Source organism: Eublepharis macularius, chromosome 12 (assembly GCF_028583425.1).
Source record: "Eublepharis macularius isolate TG4126 chromosome 12, MPM_Emac_v1.0, whole genome shotgun sequence".
Classification (NCBI taxonomy): domain Eukaryota; kingdom Metazoa; phylum Chordata; class Lepidosauria; order Squamata; family Eublepharidae; genus Eublepharis; species Eublepharis macularius.
Window position 1 is genome coordinate 78066490 of NC_072801.1, and position 27267 is coordinate 78093756.

The 27267-nt window shown below is 50.8% G+C and overlaps 1 protein-coding gene across 1 annotated transcript; it reads left to right on the forward strand.

Annotated features, from left to right (window-relative positions):
• LOC129338691 (hydroperoxide isomerase ALOXE3-like) lies at positions 1–25758 on the forward strand. Its single transcript, XM_054993110.1, has 14 exons — positions 1–308; positions 919–1123; positions 5181–5265; positions 5469–5591; positions 7245–7348; positions 8058–8230; positions 8807–8950; positions 16175–16378; positions 17115–17201; positions 19051–19220; positions 20894–21015; positions 21797–21897; positions 23570–23740; positions 24691–25758. Exons 1-14 carry the CDS (start codon positions 162–164, stop codon positions 24868–24870), a joined length of 2016 nt encoding a protein of 671 aa, XP_054849085.1. The 5' UTR covers positions 1–161; the 3' UTR covers positions 24871–25758.
• The last annotated feature ends 1509 nt before the right edge of the window (positions 25759–27267 follow it).

Here is a 27267-nt window from a genome sequence, read left to right on the forward strand (position 1 = left end):
AGGAGGCATGCCAGACAAGAGTGGCTTGGCTTGGGGAGGTGGTTGTGTACTGTAACCCTCAGGGAGGAGCAAGGGAGGCTGTTCAAACCTGCCTGGGAATCGGCATCGCACGGCTCCTCCATCCATCCCGGTGATCCGAGCCCTCTCTCACCTGCTTCCAAATGGCCACTTACAAGGTCCAGGTGGCCACCGGCAACATCATGTTGGCAGGCACCTACAGCAGCGTCTCCATCGTCCTGGTTGGGACTCGAGGGAAGAGCCACAAGCAGCAGTTGAATAACCGGGGCCGAGATTTCGTTCCCGGGGTGGTGAGTGTGAGCTCGGCATGCACGGAGGCTGGGATGGACTTTGGCCGAGGGTGCAGGAGCCAGGCTGGAGGTCCTCCTCCGGGGCGACTTTGCAAGTTCATTTCCTGACAGGTGTTCATGTTGAAACACGGAGGGAGGTGGTGGCGTGTCCTGCAAGTTCTCAGAAGTGAAAACTGCCTACCTGAAGTATAGAAGATCTTGTTATCTTGGATTTTTAAAAAATAGCACTCAGAGTTCTAAACGTTGCTAGCTTTAGAAAGCCCTCCATCCTACCCAAACATGCAAGGCAAACAATATGCAAGGCAAAATGCTAAGTTGAAGAGTTAACCTGATTACCTTGCATTGTATTGACAAACCAAGGGGCTGCCCTGCAATTACATACAACAACAATAACAACAACATTCAATTAATATACTGCCCTTCAGGACAACAGCAGGTACCCACCGGCCTCTCTATACCAAAAGTGAGCAGAGAAGATTAGCCTCAGAAGGATGACCAGGGGATGTTCTCGAGGGGGCCTGGCTTTGGGATCTCTTCCCAAGACTTTTGGGATCTCTTCCCAAGACTTTTGGGATCTCTTCCCAAGACCGATTATCCTCTGTGCCTCCAGGTGGACGAGTATGAGATGCATTGCGCGAGGGACCTGGGAGCACTTCTGCTGGTCCAGCTGCACAAAGAGCCCTACCTGTTCTTCCCCAAAGACAGCTGGCTCTGCGACTATGTCAAGGTGACGACCCAGCACGGGAAGACCTACCACTTCCCCTCCTACCAGTGGCTGGAGGGCTACGGCACCCTGACGCTGCGAGAGGGAGCAGGTACCTGTCAGCCTCTCTATACATTTGTACCCCACCAAGGAGCTCAGAGCAGCGCACACAATTTCATCGCATCCTCAGCACAAGGCTGAAAGAGGGCGACTGGCATAAAGTCATCCACTCAGGGCCAAACAAGATGTTACATTTTGGGGGCAGTTGTGTCTGGGATCAGAAGTTGAATTGGCCCCCAGCAAGGAGCTGTTTACATAACTCAGTGAGAAAGGCGGGCTATAAATGACGTAAATAAAAAATAACTTGGGAGCAGCGCATAGGACATTCCAAGCAAGCACCATTTCAGCTTCTGAAAACGGCACGGGGGAAGGTAGGTGACGCCCTCCTTCCTGCCACGCCACAGTTCTCGGCTATATGCTTGTTTAAAATTGTCTGCTCCCATACTCTGTTGTCTCTGTTTCACTGAATATCCTGTTTTTCATTATTGTACTTTGAGTCATGAATTGTCCTGGCTGTTGATTATATTCTATTTCACTTGCACTGTGTAATCTGTCTTGGATTTCAGTGAGAACAGCTGACAACAACAATAAGAATAAGAATAAGAAAATAGCTCCCCCTGATCCTTAAAATGACATTCCTTGCAGCTGGCCATGTGACTGCAAGGAACACGTGTTGGGTCAGCCGAACCCAGACTCATCTTGCCAAAAACTGCAACCAGTCCTCAGCATCATGTCTTAGAGCTGAACTACACGAGACGAGTTACTAGAGTTCTACATGCAGAGAAGTTAGCCGTGTTAGTCTGTGGTAGCAAAATCAAAAAGAGTCCAGTAGCACCTTTAAGACTAACCAATTTTATTTTAGCATAAGCTTTCGAGAATCAAGTTCTCTTCGTCAGATGCCTGATACAGAGACTGGACAAACACAGAAGAGCAGAGGGAAGAGGCAATTAGGGGGGGAGGGGGAGGGAGCAATCAAAACATTCCTTTGCTAGTATATGTAAACATCTCCTTTTGGTGTGTGGATCAGTTGGCTTCAAAGGAGTTTGCCCTGTTAGTTTGTAGAAGCCAAACAGCTAGACCATCCAATTCCAATGTAGTATGGGCCTTCGATAACCACAGCTCTCCCTGCCAGATGCATCTGACAAAGAGATCTGTGGTTCCCGAAAGCCCACGCCAGGTACCACTGAGCTCCCCCAGACCCCACCTCTGTAAAGGAAATCTGTTACCTGTGGTAATGTGATAACCAATCATAGTCCCTATTCAGTCCCAGCTTGACAGAGTCAAATTTGCATATGAATTCCAGTTCAGCAGCCTCCCGTTGGATTTTGTTTTTGAAAGGTTTCTGTTGAACTACAGTGACCTTTAAGTCTTTGATGGAATGTCCTGGTAGGTTGAAGTGTTCTCCCACTGGTTTCTGGACGTTTCCATTTCTAATGTCAGATTTGTGTCCATTTATTCTTTTGCGTAGAGGTTGGCTGGTTTGTCCAATGTACAGAGCAGAAGGACATTGTTGGCACATGAGGGCATATATCAGATTGGAGGATGAGCAGCTGTAAGAGCCAGAGACAGTGTAGTTGATGCCATTGGGTCCTGTAATTGTATTCCCTGGGTAGATATAGGGGCAGAGCTGGCATCTGGGTCTGTTGCAGGGCCTGGTACCTGTGCTGGTGACTCTGCTGGCTGATTCATGGTTGTGAGTGAGAAGTCGTTTAAGGTTGGGGGGCTGTCTGTAGGCAAGGAAAGGTCTTCCACCCAGGGCTTCTGAGAGAGAGGTATCATTTTCCAGGATGGGTTGTAGCTCACTGATGATACGTTGGATGGGTTTGAGCTGGGAGCTATAGGTGACAACCAGTGGTGTTCTGTTGTTAGTTCCTTTAGGTTTGTCCTGGAGTAGGCTGTTTCTGGGTACTAGTCTGGCCCTGTTGATTTGTTTCTTCACTTCATTTGGTGGGTACTGTAGTCCCAAAAATGCTTGTTGTAAATCTCTTAAGTGTGAGTCTCGGTCGAGAGCATTGGAGCAGATACGGTTGTAACGTAAGGCTTGGCTGTAGACAATAGACCGAGTGGTATGTTTAGGGTGGTAGCTGGAGGCATGTAGATATGAGTATCGGTCTGTTGGTTTCCGGTATAAAGTGGTATTTATTCGTCCATTATGTAGTTGTACAGTGGTGTCCAGGAAGTGTACCTGTTGTGTAGAGTGGTCCAGGCTTAGGTTGATAGTAGGGTGAAAGTTATTGAAGTCTTGATGAAATCTCTCAAGGGCTTCCTTCCCATGGGTCCAAATGATGAAGATGTCATCCAGGAATCTTAAGTATAGTAGTGGTTCTAGTGGATGGGAGCTGAGGAAGCGTTGTTCCAAGTCCGCCATGAATATGTTAGCATATTGTGGTGCCATGCGTGTGCCCATGGCTGTGCCATTAATCTGTAGATATAAGTTGTCACCAAATTCGAAGTAATTGTGAGTGAGTACGAAGTGACAAAGTTCAGTGGCGAGGTGTGCTGTGGTTTTGTCCAGGATAATATTCCGTATGGCTTGCAGTCCATCCGCATGTGGGATATTGGTGTATAAAGCCTCCACATCCATGGTTGCTAGGATGGTGTCATCAGGTAGGTTGTCAATGGACTGTATTTTCCTGAGGAAGTCAGTGGTGTCCCGTAAATAGCTGGGTGTGCTGGTGGCATAGGGCCTGAGGATAGAGTCCATGTATCCTGAGACTCCTACTGTGATAGTGTCTCTTCCTGAGACAATGGGGCGTCCTGGGTTACCCGGCTTATGGATTTTGGGTAGTAGGTAGAATTTTCCTGGCCGTGGTTCCTGGGGTGTGTCCGCATGGATGCACTCTTGTATGTCCACGGGAAGAGTCTTCAATATTTTATTGAGTTCTCTTCTATCTTTCAAAAACAAAATCCAACGGGAGGCTGCTGAACTGGAATTCATATGCAAATTTGACTCTGTCAAGCTGGGACTGAATAGGGACTATGAATGGTTATCACATTACCACAGGTAACAGATTTCCTTTACAGAGGTGGGGTCTGGGGGAGCTCAGTGGTACCTGGCGTGGGCTTTCGGGAACCACAGATCTCTTTGTCAGATGCATCTGGCAGGGAGAGCTGTGGTTATCGAAGGCCCATACTACATTGGAATTGGATGGTCTAGCTGTTTGGCTTCTACAAACTAACAGGGCAAACTCCTTTGAAGCCAACTGATACACACACCAAAAGGAGATGTTTACATATACTAGCAAAGGAATGTTTTGATTGCTCCCTCCCCCTCCCCCCCCTAATTGCCTCTTCCCTCTGCTCTTCTGTGTTTGTCCAGTCTCTGTATCAGGCATCTGACGAAGAGAACTTGATTCTCGAAAGCTTATGCTAAAATAAAATTGGTTAGTCTTAAAGGTGCTACTGGACTCTTTTAGAGTTCTACATGTGTCTGCTTACCTCAAGGTTTGATGGGAAAGCCCCCACACACACACCCAGCGGAGGGGAAGGGGGGCGCCTGGCAAGAGCTTGACGCCTGCACTCCCCTCCCTGCCGCTCTGTAAATGTTAAACTTAAAGCTGCAAGGACTCCTACACTTCCCATCAAACCTTGAGGTAAGCAGACACGTGTAGAACTCTAGTAATTCGTCTCGTGTAGTTCTGCTCATAGTGGCAATTTGAGCTCCCTCGTCACAGCCTAACATGCCGGCTGCAACACCACGCCATCTCTTCCCCATCCAATGAACCAAAGGGACTTCAATCTTTGAGGGGTGACCTTGTCCAGAGACTACCTTGAAAATGGAACTTGGGGAGCTGGGGCTGGGAGATGGCATTGCTTCTGTCACTGCTGGTATAGAAATGGTGAAGCAAACCATAGTTTGTGGGTGCAGCCCTCCCTGCTACCACTACCAAGATTCCTGGATTTAGCCTTGGATCATGTAATCCAACCTCAGCCAGGCAGAACAGGGAGGTTCTTTCTGAGCAAGGACAGAGTGCACATCCTTCACACATATGACTAGAGGGAAGCAAGATTTCCAGGGCCATCAGGCAATCTAGTCTAGCACTCCTCTGATTTGATAACTAAATGCATCTCTGCCTTCAGGCCCATTTACTCTCTCTTTTCTTCCCCAGCCAAAACTTTTGCTGATGATTCTGGGAATTCCATCCTTTTGGAGCATCGCAAGGAAGAGCTCAAAAGACGAAAGGAATCTTACGGGTGATTCTTGCATCATAAATTTTGTTCTCAATATCGTAGCAGGGAGACTCCAACAGAGCTGTCCTCTGTCAGTTTACGTACCTTTCAAAAACAATCATGCTAGTGGCGTGGCAACTTCCTGTGGCAATGAATCTCACAGCTTATATCTGTGCTATGTTGACATGTTCATTTTGGATTAGCCTCTTCTATTTTGATCACTACAGGTGGAAAGATTACGCCCCAGGCTGGCCAAGATGCGTAAATGCAGAAAGTACCAAAGACTTGGACTCCAATTCTAAGTTCACCCTCACCAAGACCACTGTTTTCACCATGCATGCTGCCAAGTCGTGAGTTCCTTTGTGTCTGGGGCTCGTGGGGTTTGGGGAGGCAGACATTTCCAAAATGTTTCCTTCTTTGCCTTCCTGAATTCTTTGGAGGAGTGTTTCTGGTGTGAGACATCCAATTATTTTTATTGGTTCTTATACATTATTTATAAAAAGTCCCCAAAGCTGCACGTCAACAAAAAGACATAATTTAAAATAATTGAAATAAAACACCGGAAAAAAAATCCAAATAAAAACCAAATCAAGAAGCAAAATAGAACGCACACTGGTAATCAACCATTCTGGAGAACACAGTGGTACAACTTCTTTGTTGTGAGACTGATCTTCATTTCAAAAGCTGCTCTGACTTTTGTTTTGTTCCTTATTCTGGATGTTCAATTTCATCACTTTTATTTCTGTCCCCTTGGGCTTCTGGCAGGCACATCTTTATCTTCCATCCAAGTTGGATGAAATGTTCCGGGGCTGGATCTCTCACTTGTGGGATCTTCCATGCCAAACTTCAGACAGATGGAAGAAATGGTCCCTATTCCAAAGGCCCTTGGGAGAAAAACACAAGGAAAGATAGGCTGGAAGGAGGTGTTCCTCCATTCAGTCCACAAGCACAGAACACCCCCAGAGGACGACAGCTAAGCAGAAAGGATTGGTGTGGAGGTGCTAAAATTGGCCTCCTCCCGAGTCACTCCACTGAGATCTATGAGGCAGCAACCTGAATCTTCCTGTGGCCCAGGAATGCCCCATTTCGTAATCCTTGGCCATCGCCTCCCGTACACATTGCCCTCCCATGCAGTATAACATTCCTCACCCCACAAAGTGTCACCTGAGATGCTGCCAGGGGAACCTGTCAGTCTGGGTGCTGGAAGCTGGGCTGTTCAGCCTCGGCAGGATTTTCTCAGCGGGTCATGTGTCAGAACCCACACAGCCCCCGAGCACCAACCAAGACTCTCCTTCCACTTCTCGGCGATGCCGCTGCACTTCCCATTATTTGGATGACGCACGGTAATTGTTTTCAGTGTGTCAAGTGAGTTGATGGCACTTTGTGGGCCCATTTGCCAAGAAGACGAGAACATAAACCCCACCCTGCTGGATTAGACCAGGGGTCCATCTGTACCAGCGTCCTGTTCCACACAGCACCCAACTAGTTGTCCTGGGGTGGGGGGATGGAGGCAAAAAACAGGGCATAGAAGCCAAGGCCCTCCCTTGAAGCTGTTTCCTACCGATAGTAAAACAGAAACGGAGGCAGATAAATTTGAAGCAATAAAAATGGGATAAAATGAAAACCAAGCTTTCTGTTTTTTAATGAACACCATTGGAGACAAAGAGGAAAAAACAAGGAATACACACTTGAGGGCTATTTAGCTATACTGTTAACTAGTAACACCTCTAGTCTGAAAGGTAGATAACTCTTACTTCTGTAAAGGCACACTGAGCCAGTTCCAATGGGCCTGGAGGAGCAGAGGAATGGGGTCCAGATGTGCACGGAAGGCCAGTGTGCCACCGAAAGCAGCTGTTTTCTCCAGGGCACTGTTTCCAGTTGTCTGGAGATCAGTTGTAATCCCTAGAGGTCTTCAGGCTCCACCTGGAGGTTGGCAACCTAAGCCTCTCCTTGCTGTCTTCCCCCCCCCACCCCCGCACATCAGCTGTGCTCTTTGTCTTTAGGGAACTCGAGCTGCGGTTGAAAGGCTTCTCCAACCTGGAGGGTTCTTGGGAGAGTCTTGACGACATTGGGAAAGTCTTCTGGTTCAAGAAGACCCCTGTCACAGGTGGGTCTCCCTTTCCTATGCAGGTGCCCTGCAGGAGACAGGTTTTTAAAACAGTCCAAAAAATTGTGATGGTGTTATCCACTTTTCCTATCCCTTCTCCCGGGAAGAATTTACAAATTCATTTTAAAAGAAAAAAAACCCACAACAATTTCCCTGTAAGGGGACGAATCTCTACGATTTTTTTACCAGGGTTGCTTGCAATCATAAAGACATCCCCATGTGGGGATGCTACCAGGGAGGGGGTGGGAAATTCTGTTGGTTTTCATGGAAATAAATTCCTTTCTTGTCCTGAGACCTCTGAAGGCCAAGCTACACATGACGAATGACACTTGAACGGCAAGTGAACAGACTCACGTGTATTCCTCCCTGTTCACTTGCGCTCACTACCTGATCAAGTGGAGCGCAAGTTAACAGGGAGGAATACACGTGAGTCTGTTCACTTGCCGTTCAAGTGTCATTCGTCACTTGTAGCTTGGTTCTGAGAGCCGCAACCTATCAGTGCTGAGAAGTCAAGGACCAAAGGTCTTACTCAGGACAGCACCTTTGTATGTTTCAAGGGAAGCATTTCTCACCTAGAGGAGAAATTAACTTTCACCTGCTTTCAAATGCAGTGAGTTTGACCTCCCAGTTTCCAATTCGCTCATCCCCTCCATGGAACAAAACTTCCTAACGGAAAGACTAAACGACTCTATTTTCTCTGCATCTCCAGAGTATGTTGCAGATCATTGGCGGGATGACGATTTCTTTGGCTACCAGTATCTGAACGGGGTCAATCCTGTGGTGATTCAGAAATGCACCAAGCTCCCGGCTAACTTTCCGGTCACCCAGGAGATGGTGGCTGGGTCCCTGGGGGATTCCACCACCCTTCAGGAAGAGCTGAAGGTAATTCACTTGTATATTTGGTAGTCAGCAGGGACCACGGAGACTCCTGGAAACTAGAGGCTGATCTAGATATACCGACTGGCAGGTGTGCCGGCATGACTCTTCTAAAAACCGGCTGCAGAATTTGATTTTCTCATAGGCTGATGCTCCTAGACAATAATGGATGGAACTCTGGACTTCTGTGTAGGTGACTTGTGGTCAAGTCCTTAACTCTGCCACAGGTTCATCAGTTAGTCATGGGCAAGTCTGTCTGTGGCACAGTGGTTAAAGTTTCAGACTAGGATCTGGGAGACCCACGTTCGAATCCCTGCTCTGCCATGGAAGCCTGCTGGGTGAGCCTAGGCCAGTCCCGCACACTCTCAGCTTAACCTACTTCACAGGGTTTTTGTGAGGATAATGTGGAAGAGAAGAAAATGTAAATCATTTTGAGTCTCCATTGGGGAGAAAGGCAGGGTATAAATGAAGTAAATAATTCTACCCATCTGTCAGACAGAAATAAGAGTAACCAGACCCAGAAGGCTTTTGCAAACAGACGTGTCTCCTCCCATCTCTCTCTCTGCCTCCCCACCCCTGCAGAAAGGGAACATCTTCATCACAGACTACAAAATTCTTGAGGACATCCCAACATGCCTTCTGAACGGTAAACCCCAGTATCTGGCAGCGCCCCTCTGCCTGCTGCACCTCAACCCTCAAGGAAAGATCAGGCCGCTGGCAATACAGGTAACAAAAGTGTTTTGCTGCTTGTCTCTGAGTCTCAGTGGGCACACCCTCTTGGCAGTCGCCCACACACTCAGTAAACACTGTAGTGTGAAACTAGAAGCATGGAAAAATCCGGAACTGCTCACAGTCCTTTCTGGATAGTTCCATGGGCAAAAGCTGGAAGCTAACCAATCAGGGAGCCCATAGTACACAAGATCATAAGATTTGTTTTTAAATTAGGCAGATGTAAGGCAGATTGTACAGGAAATGATTGAGAAATGGTGTCTAAATAACTATTATACAACATTTTTGGTTTGTTACATTTTTAAAAAATCTAAGAAAGAAAAAGAAAGGGAGGGAGGGAAGAAAGAAAGATATTTTAATTTTTAATTAAAAAAATATTTATTTGTGCAAAGCAAAAAGAAAGAAAGAAGCAGCAAATAATCACAACAATAATCTATGGTGGAAACTCAGTACATAAACTTCTATAAAAGATATGCAATTGTCGTCTGTGTCCGGGTTCTGAGCCCCAGCCCCCAGACTTGACAAGAGGGAACAGCAGGGGACAAAAGGGTGGCAGCAACTCCACCCCCCAAGCCGGCAACCAGGGCCAGAACCTACCTACTCCATGGGGAAGGGGCAAAAGGCCAGGACCTCAGAGGGGTGGAGGGGGCAAGGAGAGACCAGCCAGCCCCACCTTCCAGGGGGAAGAGAGGGGGCTAAGCAGGCTGGAGGGAAAGGGCCACAGCAGGGGGAAGGTGGGTCCAGCAGCAGCAGCAGCCCAAGCAGAGCCCTTACCTGGCAGGGAGAGGACGCCGCTGCTGCAGCCCAGAGCCACACCATGGCTAGAAGACAGCAGCCTGGCTCAGGAGTTGCCAGAAGCCAAGCCTCTCCAGGGGGGGCTGCCACAGGCATTCTGGGGGAAGAGAATGGGTAACCACGCCCAGCATTGCTGAGCAGGCAGTGCAGGAGCTGGCTAAGGCAGCTCCTCGTGAGCAGGGCCAGGCAAGCTCAGTAGCTCAGAGGCTGGCTGGGGCAGCTCCTCGTGAGCAAGGCCAGGCAAGCCCAATAGCACAGAGGCTGGCTGGGGCAGCTCCTCGTGAGCAAGGCCAGGCAAGCCCAATAGCACAGAGGCTGGCTGGGGCAGCTCCTTGTGAGCAAGGCCAGGCAAGCTCAATAGCACAGAGGCTGGCTGGGGCAGCTCCTCGTGAGCAAGGCCAAGGAGCCCTCAGCTGGGGATGGCTCGCACTCAACCCCACCCTGCCAGCAAGGCAAAAGAGCCCAGGAGGGATTAGTGGTTGGAGGGAAACCCCTGGAGGAATGCACAGCTGGGCCCAGTCAGGAGAGGGAACAAGCCTGGAAGGAGGGCGGGGTGGAGAAAGGAAACCCTATAAAGGGTGGCTGGGAAGAGCTCTGCGGTGGTGGGTGTGAGTGAGGAGTGATGATGTGGAGTGAGAGCAGTAAGATGCAAGGGTGGAGGCTTGGAGGAGAGTCCTGGAAGGAGGAGATGAAGGAGGACGCAGAGGGTAAGCAGACCAGGTTGAGCAGGCCAGCGAGTGGACTGAGAGGGAGTCTGGGTGAGGTATACCGCCCCTCCTTCCACAGAGCAGGGTTCTGCAGAATCCCTGGACCCCCTGTGACGTCAGGAGCAGACTGCCCAGTGCCACGCCCAGCGGCAGCGGCGGCAAGCCCTGACAAGTTGGTGGCCTGTACGGGGAGAGACGTTCCGACACAGGTGCCAGTCAAGGGGCGGCCTCCCAAGGCCGCCGCCCCAGCGGAGCTCGGACTGTGGCTGGAGGAACGCCAGGATAGGATGTGGGGAAAGCTGGAGGCAGCCTACCCAGCCGCTCCAGTGGAACTAGCTCAGACAGCGGAGCTGCAGATGCAAGCCGGCGTGCTCACTGAGGCCTTGCCAAGGGTTTGCGCCCTCATTTGGGAAAATAACCCACCGCCTGGCAAGCAGGTGCAGAGTCTATGCGCCACCGTGAAGATAGGCCAGCTGATCCTACAAGCCCTGTTGGACTCTGGGAGTGCAGTCTCAGCAATTCGGCCCCAGCTCCTCCCAGCTGCCACCCCAGTGTACCGCTGGATCCCGGTGACGGATGTGATGGGCCGCACCCAGCCGTACCCTACGGCCCTAATCACGATAGAGTACCTAGGGGTCCGCCACCAAATGGAAGTTGCCCAGTTAGCTCACCTACCCGTACCAATACTGCTGGGAAGAGATGCCCCGGGGTTCTTCAGGCTCCTCAAGCAGGCAGCGGAGAAATTGGGAAGAGACGCCCCCAGGAATGCTGGGCTGCTGCTGGAGGCGGCAGGGGAATTGGCAGGCCCACAAGTTGCCACCGCTCTGCAAGTGGAGGAGGCCAACGACCCGGGCGAGGGTCCCTCTGTCAGACCAGGGGCAGAACCACAGGCTGAGGACCCAGCGGGACCCCTGGCAGACCGCCCATTCCGTGATGCCCAAGGAGCAGATGAGTCCTTGCAGCGCTTGCGGGAGACAGCCGCTCGTGAGGAGGAGCAGGTGCGGGATGAACGGAGGTCCCAGCGGCTCCCTCGCATCGAGAAGCAAGGAGGGGTTTGGGTTCGCATAGCTCATGCCCCAAATGGCCAGGGGGAGGTTCGCCAGCTATTGGTGCCGGCGGCCTACCGGGCCGAAGTCCTCCGCACAGCCCATGAGCATGCGTGGGCCAGGCATCTGGGGCACCACAAGACCCTGAAGAAGATCCTTGAACAGTTCTTCTGGCCCTCCGTGAATGCAGATGTGAAGGCCCACTGCCGCTCGTGTCCCACCTGCCAGCGGGTGGCAGCCCGCCGCCCACCGAAGGCCCCCCTCTCCCCGCTACCCGTCATGGAGACACCCTTCCAACGGATCGCGATGGACTTCATTGGACCGCTGCCACGCACACCCCGGGGCCACCGCTTTGCCCTGGTGATTGTGGACTATGCCACACGGTTCCCCGAGGTCATCCCGCTGAAGACCATGCAGACCCCGGGGGTGGTCCGGGCCCTGTCCAAGTTTTTCGCGATGGTGGGGCTGCCAGATGAAATCCTGACGGATCGAGGGGGCCCGTTCCGTGCCACAGCCATGCGCCAACTCTGCCGGAATTTGGGGATCCGGCAGGTGTTCACCTCGGCTTACCACCCTGAAACAGATGGTTTGGCAGAGCGGCTGAACCAGACCGTCAAGGAGGCCCTGAAGAAGATGACACGGGACAAGCCTCACCAGTGGGACCTGTACATCGACCCGCTCATGTTCGCCCTCAGGGAGACCCCGCAGGCCTCCACTGGCTTCAGCCCATTCGAGCTGCTATATGGGCGCAAGCCACGAGGGATGCTCTCCCGGCTGACAGAACGCTGGGGGCCCCAGGCCAGCAGCCCTGCGCCCACCCCACAGGAGTACGTGAGCCAGCTCCGTGATCGGGTGCAACAGTCCCAAGCCGAGGCGAACCGCAGACTGACTCGCACCCAGGCGAAGCAGAAGGCCGCCTATGACCGGGGTGCACGGATGAGGACTTTCCAGGCTGGAGAGAAGGTCCTGGTGCACCACTCGGTATTTCCCAGAGAGGGAGGGGATGCTTGGAGGGGCCCCTACCCGATTCGGAGGGTGCTGGGCCCCACTACCTATGAAGTCCAGTGCGGGGTTGGCTGACGTCGGCGGAAGACCCTGCATGTGAACCTCCTGAAGCAGTGGCACGAGCGCCCCGAAGAGGAGTGTGGCATGGCTGAGGACCCATTGGAGCTTCCTGACAGTGAGCTGCCGTGGACCTCCGAAGCCCCGGAGTTTGAGGCGCCCAAGGTGGACCCCCAGCTTGATCCAGCTCAATGGGCCCAGCTACGAGACCTCTGCGCACGGGTTCCCGGGGTCTTCTCCCGCAGGCCGGGCAGCACCAGCCTGATTCAACATGCCATCCCAACCAGCCCGGGGCAGACAGCCCGGGCTACCTGGCGCCCCACCCCCAGGAAGCGGTGGGAGGCAGTGGAGAAGGAGACAAACGAGATGCTCCGGCTGGGTGTAATCGAACCCTCACGGAGTGCCTGGAGGAGCCCGATAGTCCTGGTGCCCAAGCCAGATGGGACCACCCGGTTTTGCATTGACTATCGTGAACTGAATAAGGTGGCCCAGTTCGACGCCTACCCCATGCCCCGAGCAGACGTGCTGGTGGACCACCTGGGGTCCGCCCGCTACCTGTCGGCCCTGGACTTAACAAAGGGCTACTGGCAAGTGCCCGTACGGCCGGAGGACCGGGAGAAGACGGCCTTTGCCACCCCCCAAGGCCTCTTCCAATTCAAGAAGATGCCGTTTGGCCTGCATGGGGCGGCAGCCACCTTTCAGCGGCTGGTGGACCAGGTGCTGGGAGAGTGCCGGGCGTACGCCATGGCGTACATCGATGATATTATTATCTTCAGCCCCGACTGGCCCACCCACCTCCAACACCTGGAAGCCGTCTTAAGGGCCCTCGAACGAGCGGGGCTAAGGGCGAACCCAAAAAAGAGCCACCTGGGGTTCCAGGAACTCCAATACCTGGGCTTCGTGGTCGGGGGAGGACAAGTCAGGCCACCACCGGACAAGGTGGCCTCAATAGCCGATGCCCCACAGCCCAAGACCAAGAAGCAGGTTCGGCGATTCCTAGGACTGCTGGGATATTATGGGCGGTTCATCCCCCACTTTGCCTCCCGAGCGGCGCCCCTGACGGACAGCTTAAGGAAGGGGCTGCCCAACCAAGTCCGGTGGACCCCAGAACTAGAGGCAGCTTTCAAAGACCTGCGGTCCGCCCTCTCTAACGCCACTGCCCTGTGGAACCCGGACTTTGACCGGCCCTTCACACTAGCCACAGACGCTTCGGACACCGGCCTCGGGGCTGTGCTGACCCAGGAACGTGATGGAGCAGACGTCCCGATTCTCTTCCTGAGTCGGAAGCTACAGCCCGCCGAGAAGCGCTATGCCACAGTGGAGCGGGAGGCCCTAGCAGTCAAGTGGGCGGTCGGGGCCCTGCAGTACCACCTGGCCAACAACCCCTTTATACTGCTGACGGACCATGCACCCCTGCAGTGGCTCCATCGCATGAAGGCGCACAACCCCAGGGTGCTACGCTGGTACCTCTCCCTTCTACCCTTCCAATTTACCATCAAATACCGCCGGGGAGCACGGCATGTGGACGCGGACTATATGTCCCGCATGTTTGAGACTGAGCCGGACCCCCACAACTCAAAGCCAAGCGGGGGGGTGTGTCCGGGTTCTGAGCCCCAGCCCCCAGACTTGACAAGAGGGAACAGCAGGGGACAAAAGGGTGGCAGCAACTCCACCCCCCAAGCCGGCAACCAGGGCCAGAACCTACCTACTCCATGGGGAAGGGGCAAAAGGCCAGGACCTCAGAGGGGTGGAGGGGGCAAGGAGAGACCAGCCAGCCCCACCTTCCAGGGGGAAGAGAGGGGGCTAAGCAGGCTGGAGGGAAAGGGCCACAGCAGGGGGAAGGTGGGTCCAGCAGCAGCAGCAGCCCAAGCAGAGCCCTTACCTGGCAGGGAGAGGACGCCGCTGCTGCAGCCCAGAGCCACACCATGGCTAGAAGACAGCAGCCTGGCTCAGGAGTTGCCAGAAGCCAAGCCTCTCCAGGGGGGGCTGCCACAGGCATTCTGGGGGAAGAGATGGGTAGCCCCGCCCAGCATTGCTGAGCAGGCAGTGCAGGAGCTGGCTAAGGCAGCTCCTCGTGAGCAGGGCCAGGCAAGCTCAGTAGCTCAGAGGCTGGCTGGGGCAGCTCCTCGTGAGCAAGGCCAGGCAAGCCCAATAGCACAGAGGCTGGCTGGGGCAGCTCCTCGTGAGCAAGGCCAGGCAAGCCCAATAGCACAGAGGCTGGCTGGGGCAGCTCCTTGTGAGCAAGGCCAGGCAAGCTCAATAGCACAGAGGCTGGCTGGGGCAGCTCCTCGTGAGCAAGGCCAAGGAGCCCTCAGCTGGGGATGGCTCGCACTCAACCCCACCCTGCCAGCAAGGCAAAAGAGCCCAGGAGGGATTAGTGGTTGGAGGGAAACCCCTGGAGGAATGCACAGCTGGGCCCAGTCAGGAGAGGGAACAAGCCTGGAAGGAGGGCGGGGTGGAGAAAGGAAACCCTATAAAGGGTGGCTGGGAAGAGCTCTGCGGTGGTGGGTGTGAGTGAGGAGTGATGATGTGGAGTGAGAGCAGTAAGATGCAAGGGTGGAGGCTTGGAGGAGAGTCCTGGAAGGAGGAGATGAAGGAGGACGCAGAGGGTAAGCAGACCAGGTTGAGCAGGCCAGCGAGTGGACTGAGAGGGAGTCTGGGTGAGGTATACCGCCCCTCCTTCCACAGAGCAGGGTTCTGCAGAATCCCTGGACCCCCTGTGACGTCAGGAGCAGACTGCCCAGTGCCACGCCCAGCGGCAGCGGCGGCAAGCCCTGACAGTCTGTATGCAATATGCTCAAATGCTGATAAATTTATAAGGTCCTCAATCCAATGAATGATCGGAAGTGGGCTTTTGTCTTTCCGATGCTATAGTGTAAATATTTTAGTGACTGTAAGGGCACAGAAGGTCCATTTCCAGAGATCATCAGTTAGGTTCCATGAGACAGGCAAAGAGTACATAAACATCCTCTAAAATAAATGAGTATTCTAACCTTTGAGTAATAACTTCCTCCGAAAAGGACAGAATAACTGGACTCAACCAAAGCATATGATTAAGAGATGCATCTTTTAAGGTACAATGCCAACAACTGGACACCGGATGGGTCAACCTTTTACTGAAAAGATGCTGTGGCGTCCCATATCCCCATAACATAATTTTTTGCCGAATTTTTATTTTCTTTTTATTCAGTTTGGTGTAGTGGTTAAGAGCAGCAGGACTCCAATCTGGAGAACCAGGTTTGATTCCCCACTCCTCTGCTTGAAGTCAGCTGGGTGACCTTGGGTCAGTCACAGCTCTCTCAGAGCTCTCTCAGCCCCACCCACCTCACAGGGCGATTGTTGTGGGGATAACGATAACACACTTAGTAAACAATTCTGAGTGGGTTGTCCTGAAGGGCGGTATATAAATCGGATGTTGTTGTTGTTATCAATAGCTAGTGCAACATAATGGTTAAGCACCAGGAAGTCGGTGGGCAATTCTTGCCTCTCCATGTATGTTAGGTAGCTGCCTTTCTCCAATCCCTTGCTACCCACTTCTGGCAGCTCTCAGTCTTGCAGGTATGAAGCGGAATAATACAGCTGAACATGAAACCCTGTTTTTTCCTCCACAGCTCAGTCAGACCCCAGGCCCCGAGAGCCCCATTTTCCTGCCCAGTGACCCTGAATGGGACTGGACGCTTGCTAAGATCTGGGTGAGGATGGCCAACTTCCATGTCCATGAGGTCAACACCCACCTTCTGGAAGCACACTTCCACTGCGAGGTCTACACCATGGCCACCCTCCGCCAGCTCCCCATGTGCCACCCTGTCTACAAGGTAATCAATTGTCTTGATGATTAACCAACTTTATTGTAGCATAAGCTTTCAAGAACCACAGCTCTCTTCGTCAGATGCAACTTTATTGTAGCGTAAGCTTCCGAGAACCACAGCTCTCTTCATCAGATGCATTGTCAGATGCATCTGACGAAGAGAGCTGTGGCTCTCGAAAGCTTATGCAACAATAAAGTTGGTTAGTCTTAAAGGTGCTGCTGGACTCTGCTAGTTTGCTACTACAGACTAACACGGCTAACTCCTCGCAATCTATGTCTTGATGTCTTGCCTTCAGCAAGGGGGATGTTCAACCTCTTCGCTTGCATTTCAGTGCAAGTCACACGTTCTTCTTGGATGCCTGTAAAACATCAGCATTCTTTCCTACGTCTTCTTTAAAAGCAGGATTTTAGTATTCACAGGCCACCAGAAGAAACCTGGAAACATGAAAATGGTGCCCTAGAAGTGTGCCGAGACTGCAAAAGCATCTCACTTCCTTACATCTTAAAATTTCATGCTTCTCTAAGCCTAGCTTCTGATTTTTTGACTTCAAGTGGGATTAATAATACATAACTGGGTACCCCAAAAAATCATAGCTGGGTACCTCCCAAAAATGTAGGAAACAAAAGTGCATCTTTGAATTTAACCTCTTTTTTAGGGGGGTGGGGATTGATGGGTCAACTTTGCTTCCAGGCCGATGCCCGTCTCAGGTCTGTGCTTTCCCTCCCCCTCCCCTCTTTCTCAGCTCCTGATACCTCACACCCGGTACACGCTCCACATCAACACCTTGGCCCGCACCAGCCTTATACAGCCAGGAGGGGTATTTGATAAGGTAAGAAGGCCAGGTCCAGCAAAAGGGGGAGGGATTCAGGGGTTTGCCCATGTCAGGACAGTCGCCAGCAAAGAAATCCCCACCAAGAAAAGAAACCCAGCTGGACGAGACCGACAGTTCATCTAGTCAATGATCCTGCCTTTGAAAGCCAAGTAAACTAGTGGCCAGTGGGCTACTGCCCCCACCGGCCCAGGCAAGGGCCTGAGCGTGTATTTGCTCCATGGAATCCCAATGTCTTTAACTCCATGGGCAAGCAGTTGGCAGACGGCTGGCTTCTCCTTTGCATCCACCCGCCATTCCATTCCATTCCATTCCCTGCGGGGCCTTCTCGCAACCTTGGGGAGGGGTGATCTATACTGGGGAAACCGGGGGAGGGAAAGATTAATAAAACAACCTCCCCCAGAGCCACTTCCTTAATCAAATTAGCAGCCTCCTACAGTTGTTTTTTTAATAATACATTCATAAAATTAAAGGGAGTTGGGAGATCTGCTTATAGAGGTGTCTGTTTGCATGCTGAGGCTAGTGAGCTCTACTGACGGGTCAAGCAGTGAGGACAAAGTTATCGATGGGTTGTTTGGTTTTATTTATGTTGTTTATATTTATTTACGTTGTATTATTTACAATATTTATTTTTATTTACTCTCCTTGAGACTCGCTACAGTCAATTTCAAGGACTTTTCAATAAATAGTATACAAAAAAGCAAATTAGCATATAAATACAAATTTGCAAAGATTGAAAACCAGCAGCGAGCCTCTGGTGTACCCTGGAAACAGATCCGTGGAGGGGGAAATGGCAGAGATTGAACCCGGGACCTTCTGTTTGCATACGGGGTGCTCTCCCTACCGGGATGCAGCTCTTGAGGGCAAGACAGCTTCTACCAAGTCCAGGCCAGGTGGCCTGTCTCGTTCAGCACTGTCTCTACTGCCTGGCAGGGGCTCTCCAGCGTCTCTGGCGGAGAAAGGCCTTTCCCAGCATTTCCTGCCGAGTATCCTTTAACTGGAGGGGGGATTGGACCTAAAGCCTTTGCTTGCAGGACAGGCAGGGCTTTTTTTCAGCTGGGACGCGGTGGAACGGAGTTCCGGCACCACTTGAAAATGGTCACATGGCTGGTGGCCACGCCCCCTGATCTCCTGGCAGAGGGGAGTTTAGATTGCCCTCCGCGCCGCTCAGCGGCGCGGAGGGCAATCTAAACTTCCCTCTGCCAGGAGATCAGGGGCGGGGCCACCTGCCATGTGACCATTTTCACCGAGAGTGATTTAAACTTTAAAAAACTCCCCCCTTGTTCCAGCTGACCCAAAGTGACATCATTGTGTGGTCCTGGGAGCGTGTGCGCACTTTGCGCATGCACATGCGGTACTAGGGGTACTATCCCCTGTGCTGGCAACCCACTGAGTTCCACCACCTCTTTTCCCAGAAAAAAAAGCCGAGGACAGGTATTCTACAACCGAGCTATGCCCCCGCCCCCCCCTGCCCACTGCGAATCCAAAGGCCAGCCTGGGAACCCATTGCTGATTGAGAGATGCAGGGCCGATCAGCAAAACAGGTTTCCAACACTGGAGCCAAAGGACAGCACTGACATCCCCAGAAGTAGGAGAGGATCCAGCAGATTACAGCCAAGTGATCTGGTCCCACTGATTCTGGCCACTCAGGGCCAAGCTACAAGTGACGAATGACACTTGAACAGCAAGTGTATTCCTCCATGTTCACTTACCCTCCACTTGCTCTCCATTCGATCCACTTGCCGTTCAAGTGTCATTTGTCACTTGTAGCTTGGCCCTCAAAAGCTGAGCTTTACAGAGAGTAGAACGTAGCCTTGCCCGCCCTTGAATTCATGCTCCTGTTACACAGGCGACTGCAACGGGCCGCGATGGGATGTTGAAATTGCTTGCCAAAGGAGTGCAGGCCTCCAGCTATACTGCCCTTTGCCTCCCAGACGACCTTGAAAGAAGAGGAGTAGCCTCTTTGCCCAATTACTACTTCCGGGATGATGGAATGAAGATCTGGACTGCCATACAGAAGTGAGCTTGGGGGGTTGGGCCTGGGGGGGGGGAGGTGTCTGTGTGCAGAAGCAAACACACCGGCAGCAGCTGAAATCCAAAGCAGCTAAAACAGGGGCCATTTCGGCACACACAAAGCCGTGTGTATCTGGTAACGGGATGGTCATTTTGCTTCCCTGCCTTGATTTTTTTTTTTTTGCACAGAATGGCTTCATAGGTATAGAAAGCCACTGTAAGTAGAGTTGCCAACTACAGATTGGGAGATTCCTGGAGATTTGGGGGTGGAGCCTGGGGAAGGATCAAGCAGGGACACAGTCAAGGAGTCCACTCTCCACAGCTGGCGTTCTGTCCAGGTTAACTGATCTCTATAGCCTGGAAGTCAGTTGTAATTCTCGGAAAACTCTAAGTTCCACTTGGAGGTTGGCAACTCTAACTGGAACAGATCTGATATATGAGGTTTCCTGGCTGAATCACAGAGAAAATCTGAGACATGTGAATGCAGAATATTTGAATCTGGTTCAGACCTCTAAGCAGATCAATCACTAAGAGTCTCTGTACACAATACTTTTGCCACACAATGTTAGCCAGGGAGCGTAGTTTTAAACAACAGAGCCAGCGGAGATCACTCCAGAAGGGACAGATTCTCTTACAGAAGATTCTCTTCTCTGGCATGCCAGACTGTCTCCCCTTCGGAGCGTTTGCCCTGCCAAGGCTCAGTTAATTCATAGTTTTAAGCAGTGAGGACAGCAGGGTAAAAGCTCTGGAAGGGGAGACAGTCTGGCACGCCAGAGGCGGCGGAGGGCTGTGAGAGAATCCGTCCCCTCTGAAGAGATCTCTGCAGCTCTGTCTTTCAAAACTTTGCTTCCCGGCTAACACTGCGTCTCCCGGCACTTGCTGGGCACGTGCCCCAGCGTCTTGTGTAAAGAGACTCTGTGTTTGTTGTCTGAATAACACCCAAACATGGAAGGATTTGGGATTCAAACAAAAGAACATTCTGAGCCCTTGGGCAGGCAAGAATTAATTACAGAATGCAAACCCTGCTTTAAAATTCTCCCCCTTCCCCAGATGGGTTTTTACAAGCTCAGCTTAAGCAATTGCCTTGAGCCAAAGCTGGAAATGAAATCCAGTTTTCATTAATCAACAAAGGAAGAACAAGAACAGGGAGACCAAAAGAAATTGCAACCAACCCCTCCAACCCATTTGAATTTTTATGGGCAACGCTTCTGTCCACTGGGAACCTGGCTTAATGAGTAGGAGCTGTTCCGTCCCCAGCAAGATGCCTCTGGAAGATGCCCAACAAGATGCCAAGCAAGAAAAAGCAACCGGAGCTGCTTTCCCACCCTCAGCAATACATTCAAATGCTACCTTTGCCTTTGGGGAGACAGGCGGCAGCCCTCCAAAATGAGTGTTGCCAGCTCCGAGCTGGGAAACCCCTGGAGATTTGGGGCTGAAGCCTGGGGAAGGAGGGATTTGGGAACCGGAAGGACCTCAGTGAGGTGTCATTCCATAGAGTCCACCTTCCGAAGCAGCCATTATCTCCAGGGAAACAGATCTCGGTGGCCTGGAGATCACTTGTAATTCCGGGAGGTCTCCAGCCACCACCTGGAGGCGGGCAACTCTACCCAAAGCCCAGGAGCCCCTCTGGGGTGAAGTTGGTGAGTGTCCCCGCTTCTGTTTGTTTCCTCCACTTTCAGGCTGGTCTCTGGCATTGTTGGCCTCTACTACAAATCGGATGCTGCCGTAAAGGAGGACCCCGAACTGCAAGCCTGGGTGTGCGAAATTTTCACAGAAGCTTTCCTGGGCCTGAAGTCGTCTGGTAATGCCCCACCTAGGGTTGCCAACTCCAGCTTGGGAAATTCCTAGAGTTTTGCAGGTAGTCCTTGGGCAGGGTGGAGCTTGGGGGTGGACAAGAGCTCAGTGGGGATGCGATACTATAGAGTCCACCCTCCAAAGCAGCAATTTCCTTCACTCTGGAGATCAGTTGTCTTGCCTGGAGGTTGGCAACTCATGTCCCTGCTGCCTTTTCCCCTTCCCTTCCTTTCCCCCTTCCTCTCTAGAGAAGAGTAGAAATCGCAATTTTTATTTCTTTTTTGATTTCATGTAGTAATTGTAGATTTTGGTTTGCCTCGTTCGCCCTGCTGTCCCTGTTTCTCTCTCTCTTTTTTTTTTGCTGGTATTCATGCCATTTATACACAGCTGATAAAATATAACGTTGACCAATGTAGAGTGAGGAAAGAGTAACTGATGCAAAAAAATCAAGGCTCTCAGACTCATTCTCACAAGGGAGAGACAAAACCGAAATGGGGGGTAATCAAATCCAGCCAGACAGCTTTTGAAATCCGGTCCCATCTGCTCGCCTCTCCCATAAACCCACAGCATAAAACACACAAGGCAGTGTGCCATCATAAATGGAACTGAACGCTCTCTTAAGGCCAAGCTGCAAGTGACGAATGATCACTACGTGATCAAGTGACGAGCGCAAGCGAACAGGGAGGAATACACGTGAGTCTGTTCACTTGCCGTTCAAGTGTCATTCGTCACATGTAGCTTGGCTCTTACTTACAGGGGAAAGCTAAACTTCCTGTCTGACCCAACAGGTGTCCCTTCTACCTTGGAAACCACGGAGGAGCTGGTCAAGTTCCTCACCATGATAATCTTTTGCTGTTCTGCGAGGCACGCAGCCGTCAACAGTGGGCAGGTATGGTGCCCCATCTGAAGGGGCTGGATTGTCCCCTCCCACCAATCTATTTCCTTGCCCCATTGGTGTCTTCTGTTCCATTCCCTTTCCAGTGCCGGTCCTTCCAAGGAGGCATGGTTGCCAGATGTAAGGGCTCTCTTTAACAAAGGGAGGCACGATTACCTGGACCATTCTTGCTGAAACTTTGGTAGCAAGAAGGGGGTCCATTCCTGGCTGAATGCATGCTCCAACATTAAAAAAAAAAGACTGGGGGTGGGGGAAATGGCATGTTTAGTACACCAAGAATAAAGGGCCCGAGGCCCGAGTCCTCCCTCCTTGACCGGGGGCAGTCTTCATGATGCAAGGGTCCCAGGCAAAATGCAAGGATAGGGCCTCAGAATCATTCAGGTAGCACGGGAGGAAGGCAGTGGGGGTCTTCCGGGCAGCAACTGGGTCAGCTGGATGCAGGGCAGTGGGGGCTCCTGGCATGCACACACACACACACTCCAGCACAGGTCCCAAGGTAGTCGCCCTGATGCCCTGTAGCGAAGTTTCATTCTCCCCTCTGCTGATTCCAATTCAACATCAAATCTCCGATAATCCTCCAAAAGCATGGATTTTATATATCGAAGACAATGGCAAACATGACTTCCGAGATTTAAAAAAACTAAGCAAACAGTCCAGGCCCTCTTCTACAAGACAGAATTGCCTGCACATTGTACGAATTGGCGTTGTGTTTTTTCCACTGGACTTTCCATGTCCTCTCAAGTAGACGCCAGCTAGCTCTAACCCCGGTCAAATCCACATTACTCATTCTAAGTCGCATGTTCCCCGCATTCCCCACGCAATCCCGAGTGCCGGTCACATTACCTCATTAAACAGACGCATTTCATTCGCATTTCTCCCGAATATGTGGTCACAGGTTTTCAACAGGAGTTTCACAGTGGCCGTGAACGGGCCAATGCGCAATTTACGCGGTTTTTTTAAAAAACACCCCCCTTCCTGTCTCTCCGGCCGTTCCGAGGGTTCCTATTGGCTGATTCAACTTGCAAGTGCTCCGTAGTCTGCAAAAGACTGTTTTTGACTTCATAGCATTGGATTTATTGATTATGCTGTTTCTGAATCAAATCTGGTAGTTTGAAAAATCATTTTGGGGTGAATCCATCCTCAGAATGGACTCGCGAAACTTCCTTTTTAACTGTTTTTTATTTTTTTTATTTTATATTACTGTAATATCGAAATTACGAAATATCGAAATAATGATACTCCAAGGAAGTGAAACTTCAGTAAAATTCAGGCACTGAACTGTCCTGCATAGGAAATGCCCACAAAAGCTTTCCACATGCTTCCAAATTTCCAAAAAAGAAACAGGAGAGAGCCATCAGTGCTGTCAGTGGGGGAAAGAGAGGCATCATTATCTTCAATGATGTTTCTTTATAAGGCAAGATCAAAATAACGGAAAAGTGCGCTAAAAAAAAAATGGGTGGGGAAAAAGGTCCCGCCCCAAAAAGCGGTTTTCGAGTGGCCGTGTGACCGGAAGGACGCGCGAGAAAGACAGATTGGAAGCAGGAATGTGAACGAGGAGGAAAAAATCGCGGATTGGAGGCAAACGGAAGATATCCGATAAACATGTGGGTAATGGGTGAATGTGGATTTGACCCCCTTCTCTCTTCTGCCTTTTCGTGTGATACAGTTTGATTTCGCTGCCTGGATGCCCAACACACCAGCCACCTTGAGACAGCCTCCCCCCCAAACCAAGGGCACCGCAACCTTGAAGAGCATCTTGGACACCTTGCCCGAAGTGAACTCCACCTGTGCACTTCTCTCTCTGCTTTCAGTTGTGAGCTATGAGCCGGGCGACCTGGTGAGTAAGTCTGGGAAAAGCGGGAAGCAATCCAGGGCCGTTTCCACACGGCTTACCTTATTCTGCAAAATAGCGAAATCTCGCGCAAAATCTCGCAAGAAGACGCTGTTATCGAGTGAGAAGATGCTGTTCTCGCGCGAGAAGACGCGATAACAGCGTCTTCTCGTGAGATTTTGCGTGAGATTTCGCTATTTTGCAGAATAAGGTAAGCCGTGTGGAAACGGCCCAGGTTAAATGCAAGAATCAATTGTCTTATCAGTGAAAAGCTAATGGATTGATCAAGTTGACAGTCGGAAGCAGCCACCAATTGTGGGGAGAGAGCAATCCAGACAGTGGAGCAGAGAGCCTGCGGAAAGCAACCTTTCCCCAAAGATGTTTATCTGTGGAAATTGTTTGTGCGAGACTCCTTCAGACACCTCCTTCATGAAAACTGCATTCTGTACTAACCTCAAATAAAGTTTGTTTGAAGTTACTTTGCCAAGCAGGTTCATGAGGGAGTTGCAAGTATTATTTCTCTCGATAAAGATATTATCAAGTTGCACTGGGAATTCCAAGCATTGCTGCGGCCCTTTGCACATGTGCTTCAGCGTCTCTGCCATTGTCTTTGATCCTTCTTTTTTGTTGAGGTTAATCTTTTCCTTCTGTGCTGGGAAATCTTTCCCCTCGATTTAAATCTCACATATGTATGCACACGCACACACCAAGTTTCTTTTTTCCAAGACAGGGAAAACAAATAGGTAAATCTTAATATTTGGTTTTTCAAAGAAAAACGAACCCCTACCCACTTCACCAAAGCAGAATTTTAAAAGTTAGATGTGTAAAACTTCCATTTTTAAAAATGCAGCTCCAGACAGGTTGCCAAACACTGATGTTTCTGTCTTCATTTCACCTTGGTTGGAAAGCTCAGTCATTGCTCTGTCAAAAGTGTGGCTTTCCTTGCTGTCTTCCAGAGACCACTGGGCTACTACCCCGATCAGCACTTCACAGAAGAGGAGCCTCAAAAGCTGATTGCCGAATTCCAGGCGCGCCTAGCCGAGATCTCAAAGGAAATCAATCAGAGGAATGAGCAACTTCCCATTGGCTACCTCTATTTGAACCCTTCCGAAGTCCAGAACAGCGTCTCCATATAAAGGGGTTCCACCTAACCTGTATAAACCCTGCAGCATCCTGGGAATTGCGGGCCCAGAATGCTAAGGCAAGAAGAACTCCTTTGGGGATCAGAACATCCAGATTTGGATATATTATGCAAATAAGGCCCATGCACACTATGCTATTTCATTTACAGTCTGCAAGCATTATTGTTACTATTATTTGGATTTATTTCAGGGAAATTTTCTTTCCAGGGCTTAGACTGGAGTAACTCTACTTAGGATTTCACTGTTAGTCACTGCCACATCAGATGAGATAGTTCTCCATAACATCCCTATCCCCGAACGCTCTTCCCTGACTCCACACATCCACATGGGGCATGTTTGAATCACATACATTCCAGTGTGCACAGGGCAGCCACATCAGTTATTGAATTTTATGCAGGGAATAGACTGTACAGTTTGGACATTATACACGGGATTATTATATATATATATGCTCAATTTGAAATCATCACTTGGTAGATGTTTGGAGGAAGGCAGAGAAAGTAGGTTCTCCCTCCATACCACTTAAGTGAGTGATTGTATCTTCTGAACGGAGGAATGAGGGGCTAGAGGACTACAATGAATGTGTCAGGAAAGAGGGGTTGCACTTCCTCCAATGATCCCTGGAAGCCCCACCCCAGATTGCTTTTGTATTGTGAGCATTTACCTTAACCATGGTCAACCTTTCGTTCATGAAGATTAGGGACTTACTTGGGAGTGGAGGGCTTAAATATAAAACTCCCAGAAATCGGCAGTCAGAACAGGACAGGGAATTGGTACAACAGAGAAAAGCGCATGTCTTAATAGTCTGCCCAAAGAGGTCATGATGAGTGAGGGAGAACTTGGGTGAAAATTTTAAAGAAATAAAAAGAAAGTTCTGATTCATCTCTTTGGTTTTTGCCATTCTCTTTTTTGCTTGCACAACTTGCTTGCATAACTTGCTCTTTCTTTGCTTGCTAATGATCTTGGGCCTTTTGAAGCGTTGCTAGGACTGACACTAGACAACATAGAATTACCCAGTAGGGTCATACTTAAAGCACAGGTAGCACATAGGTGCACATACTTTATCATCATCATCATCATCATCATCATCATCATTTCAATCTATAAACCACCCATCCTCAGGGGCTCTGGGCAGTGAACAACAGTTAAAATAAATAAAAACAAGAAAACAATAATTCTAAAATCAACATACAATAAACAATAATAAAATAAATTAACCAAGCACATTAAGGTGCAATGATGGAGAGAACCCCCCCACCCCAAAGGTGGGAAGCCGACATGGCACCGCCCCCTTCAACCACCGAACGCCTGGCAGAACAGCTCTGTCTTACAGGCCCGGCAGAACAATAATATGTCCCGCTGGGCCCGGGTCTCCATTGACAGAGCATTCCACCAGGCTGGGGCCAGGACTGAAAAGGCCCTGGCCCTGGTTGAGGCAAGGCGGGCTTCCTTAGGGCCAGGGACCACCAGGGCCGATTCCAGACGACTAACCTGAAGGCGCTGCATGCCGCCATGTTCCGGATCGCGACGGGGAAAACGCGAAATATCGCATTTTCTCACACGAGTTTGGCACAACTTTGGAAACTGATGTTGTTCTGACAGCAACCAGTCTGTTTGCCCATGACCCCTTCACTTTTCTTCCAGCTAACTTGGTGCCATGCCAGCTTGGACCATCCCTTGCCAGTTTGGTGTGGTTAAGAGCAGCAGGACTCAAATCTGGAGAACTGGGTTTGATTCCCCACTCTGCCGCTCGAAGCCAGCTGGGTGACCTTGGGCTAGTCACAGCTTCATGGAGCTCTCTCAGCCCCGCCCGCCTCACAGGGTGATTGTTGTGGGGATAATAATAACATACTTTGTAAAATGCTCTGAGTGGGCGTTAAGTTGCCCTGAAGGGCGGTATATAAATCAAATGTTGTTGTTATTGTTATTGCTATTTGCTGCTCTTCAAGGGCTGGGTGGGAGGGCAAACTCTTCTGTAGTTTGACCAAGTCAGACACTGCATGATGCCAGCTACATTCCCAATTAAAGTTGTGTTAGCCTGAATTGTATTCTGTCTTGGGAAGGAGACAGGTAAGGAGTTGTTCCAGAGGGACCAAAATGTGCAGTGGAATAAACTGGGATAAGTCAGAGAGAATCTCTGATCAGGACTGGGATGCTACAGGGAAGAACTGGCTGGCATAGGGTGGACTGACCCAGAATGTGAGAGCTAAGAGATGGAGGGGGGATACAGTAAGCAGGTTGTGAAGGGCCAAGTGTGGGAAGGGAAGCCGAACGGGAGAGAAGCAAGCACGCTCCGCCTGTCCCAAATAAGAAGGCTGGTTCACAGAGCTCGTGGAGCCGGAATAAGGTGCGGGTGCAGAACCAACTACAAAAATGGTGGGCTTGAAATGC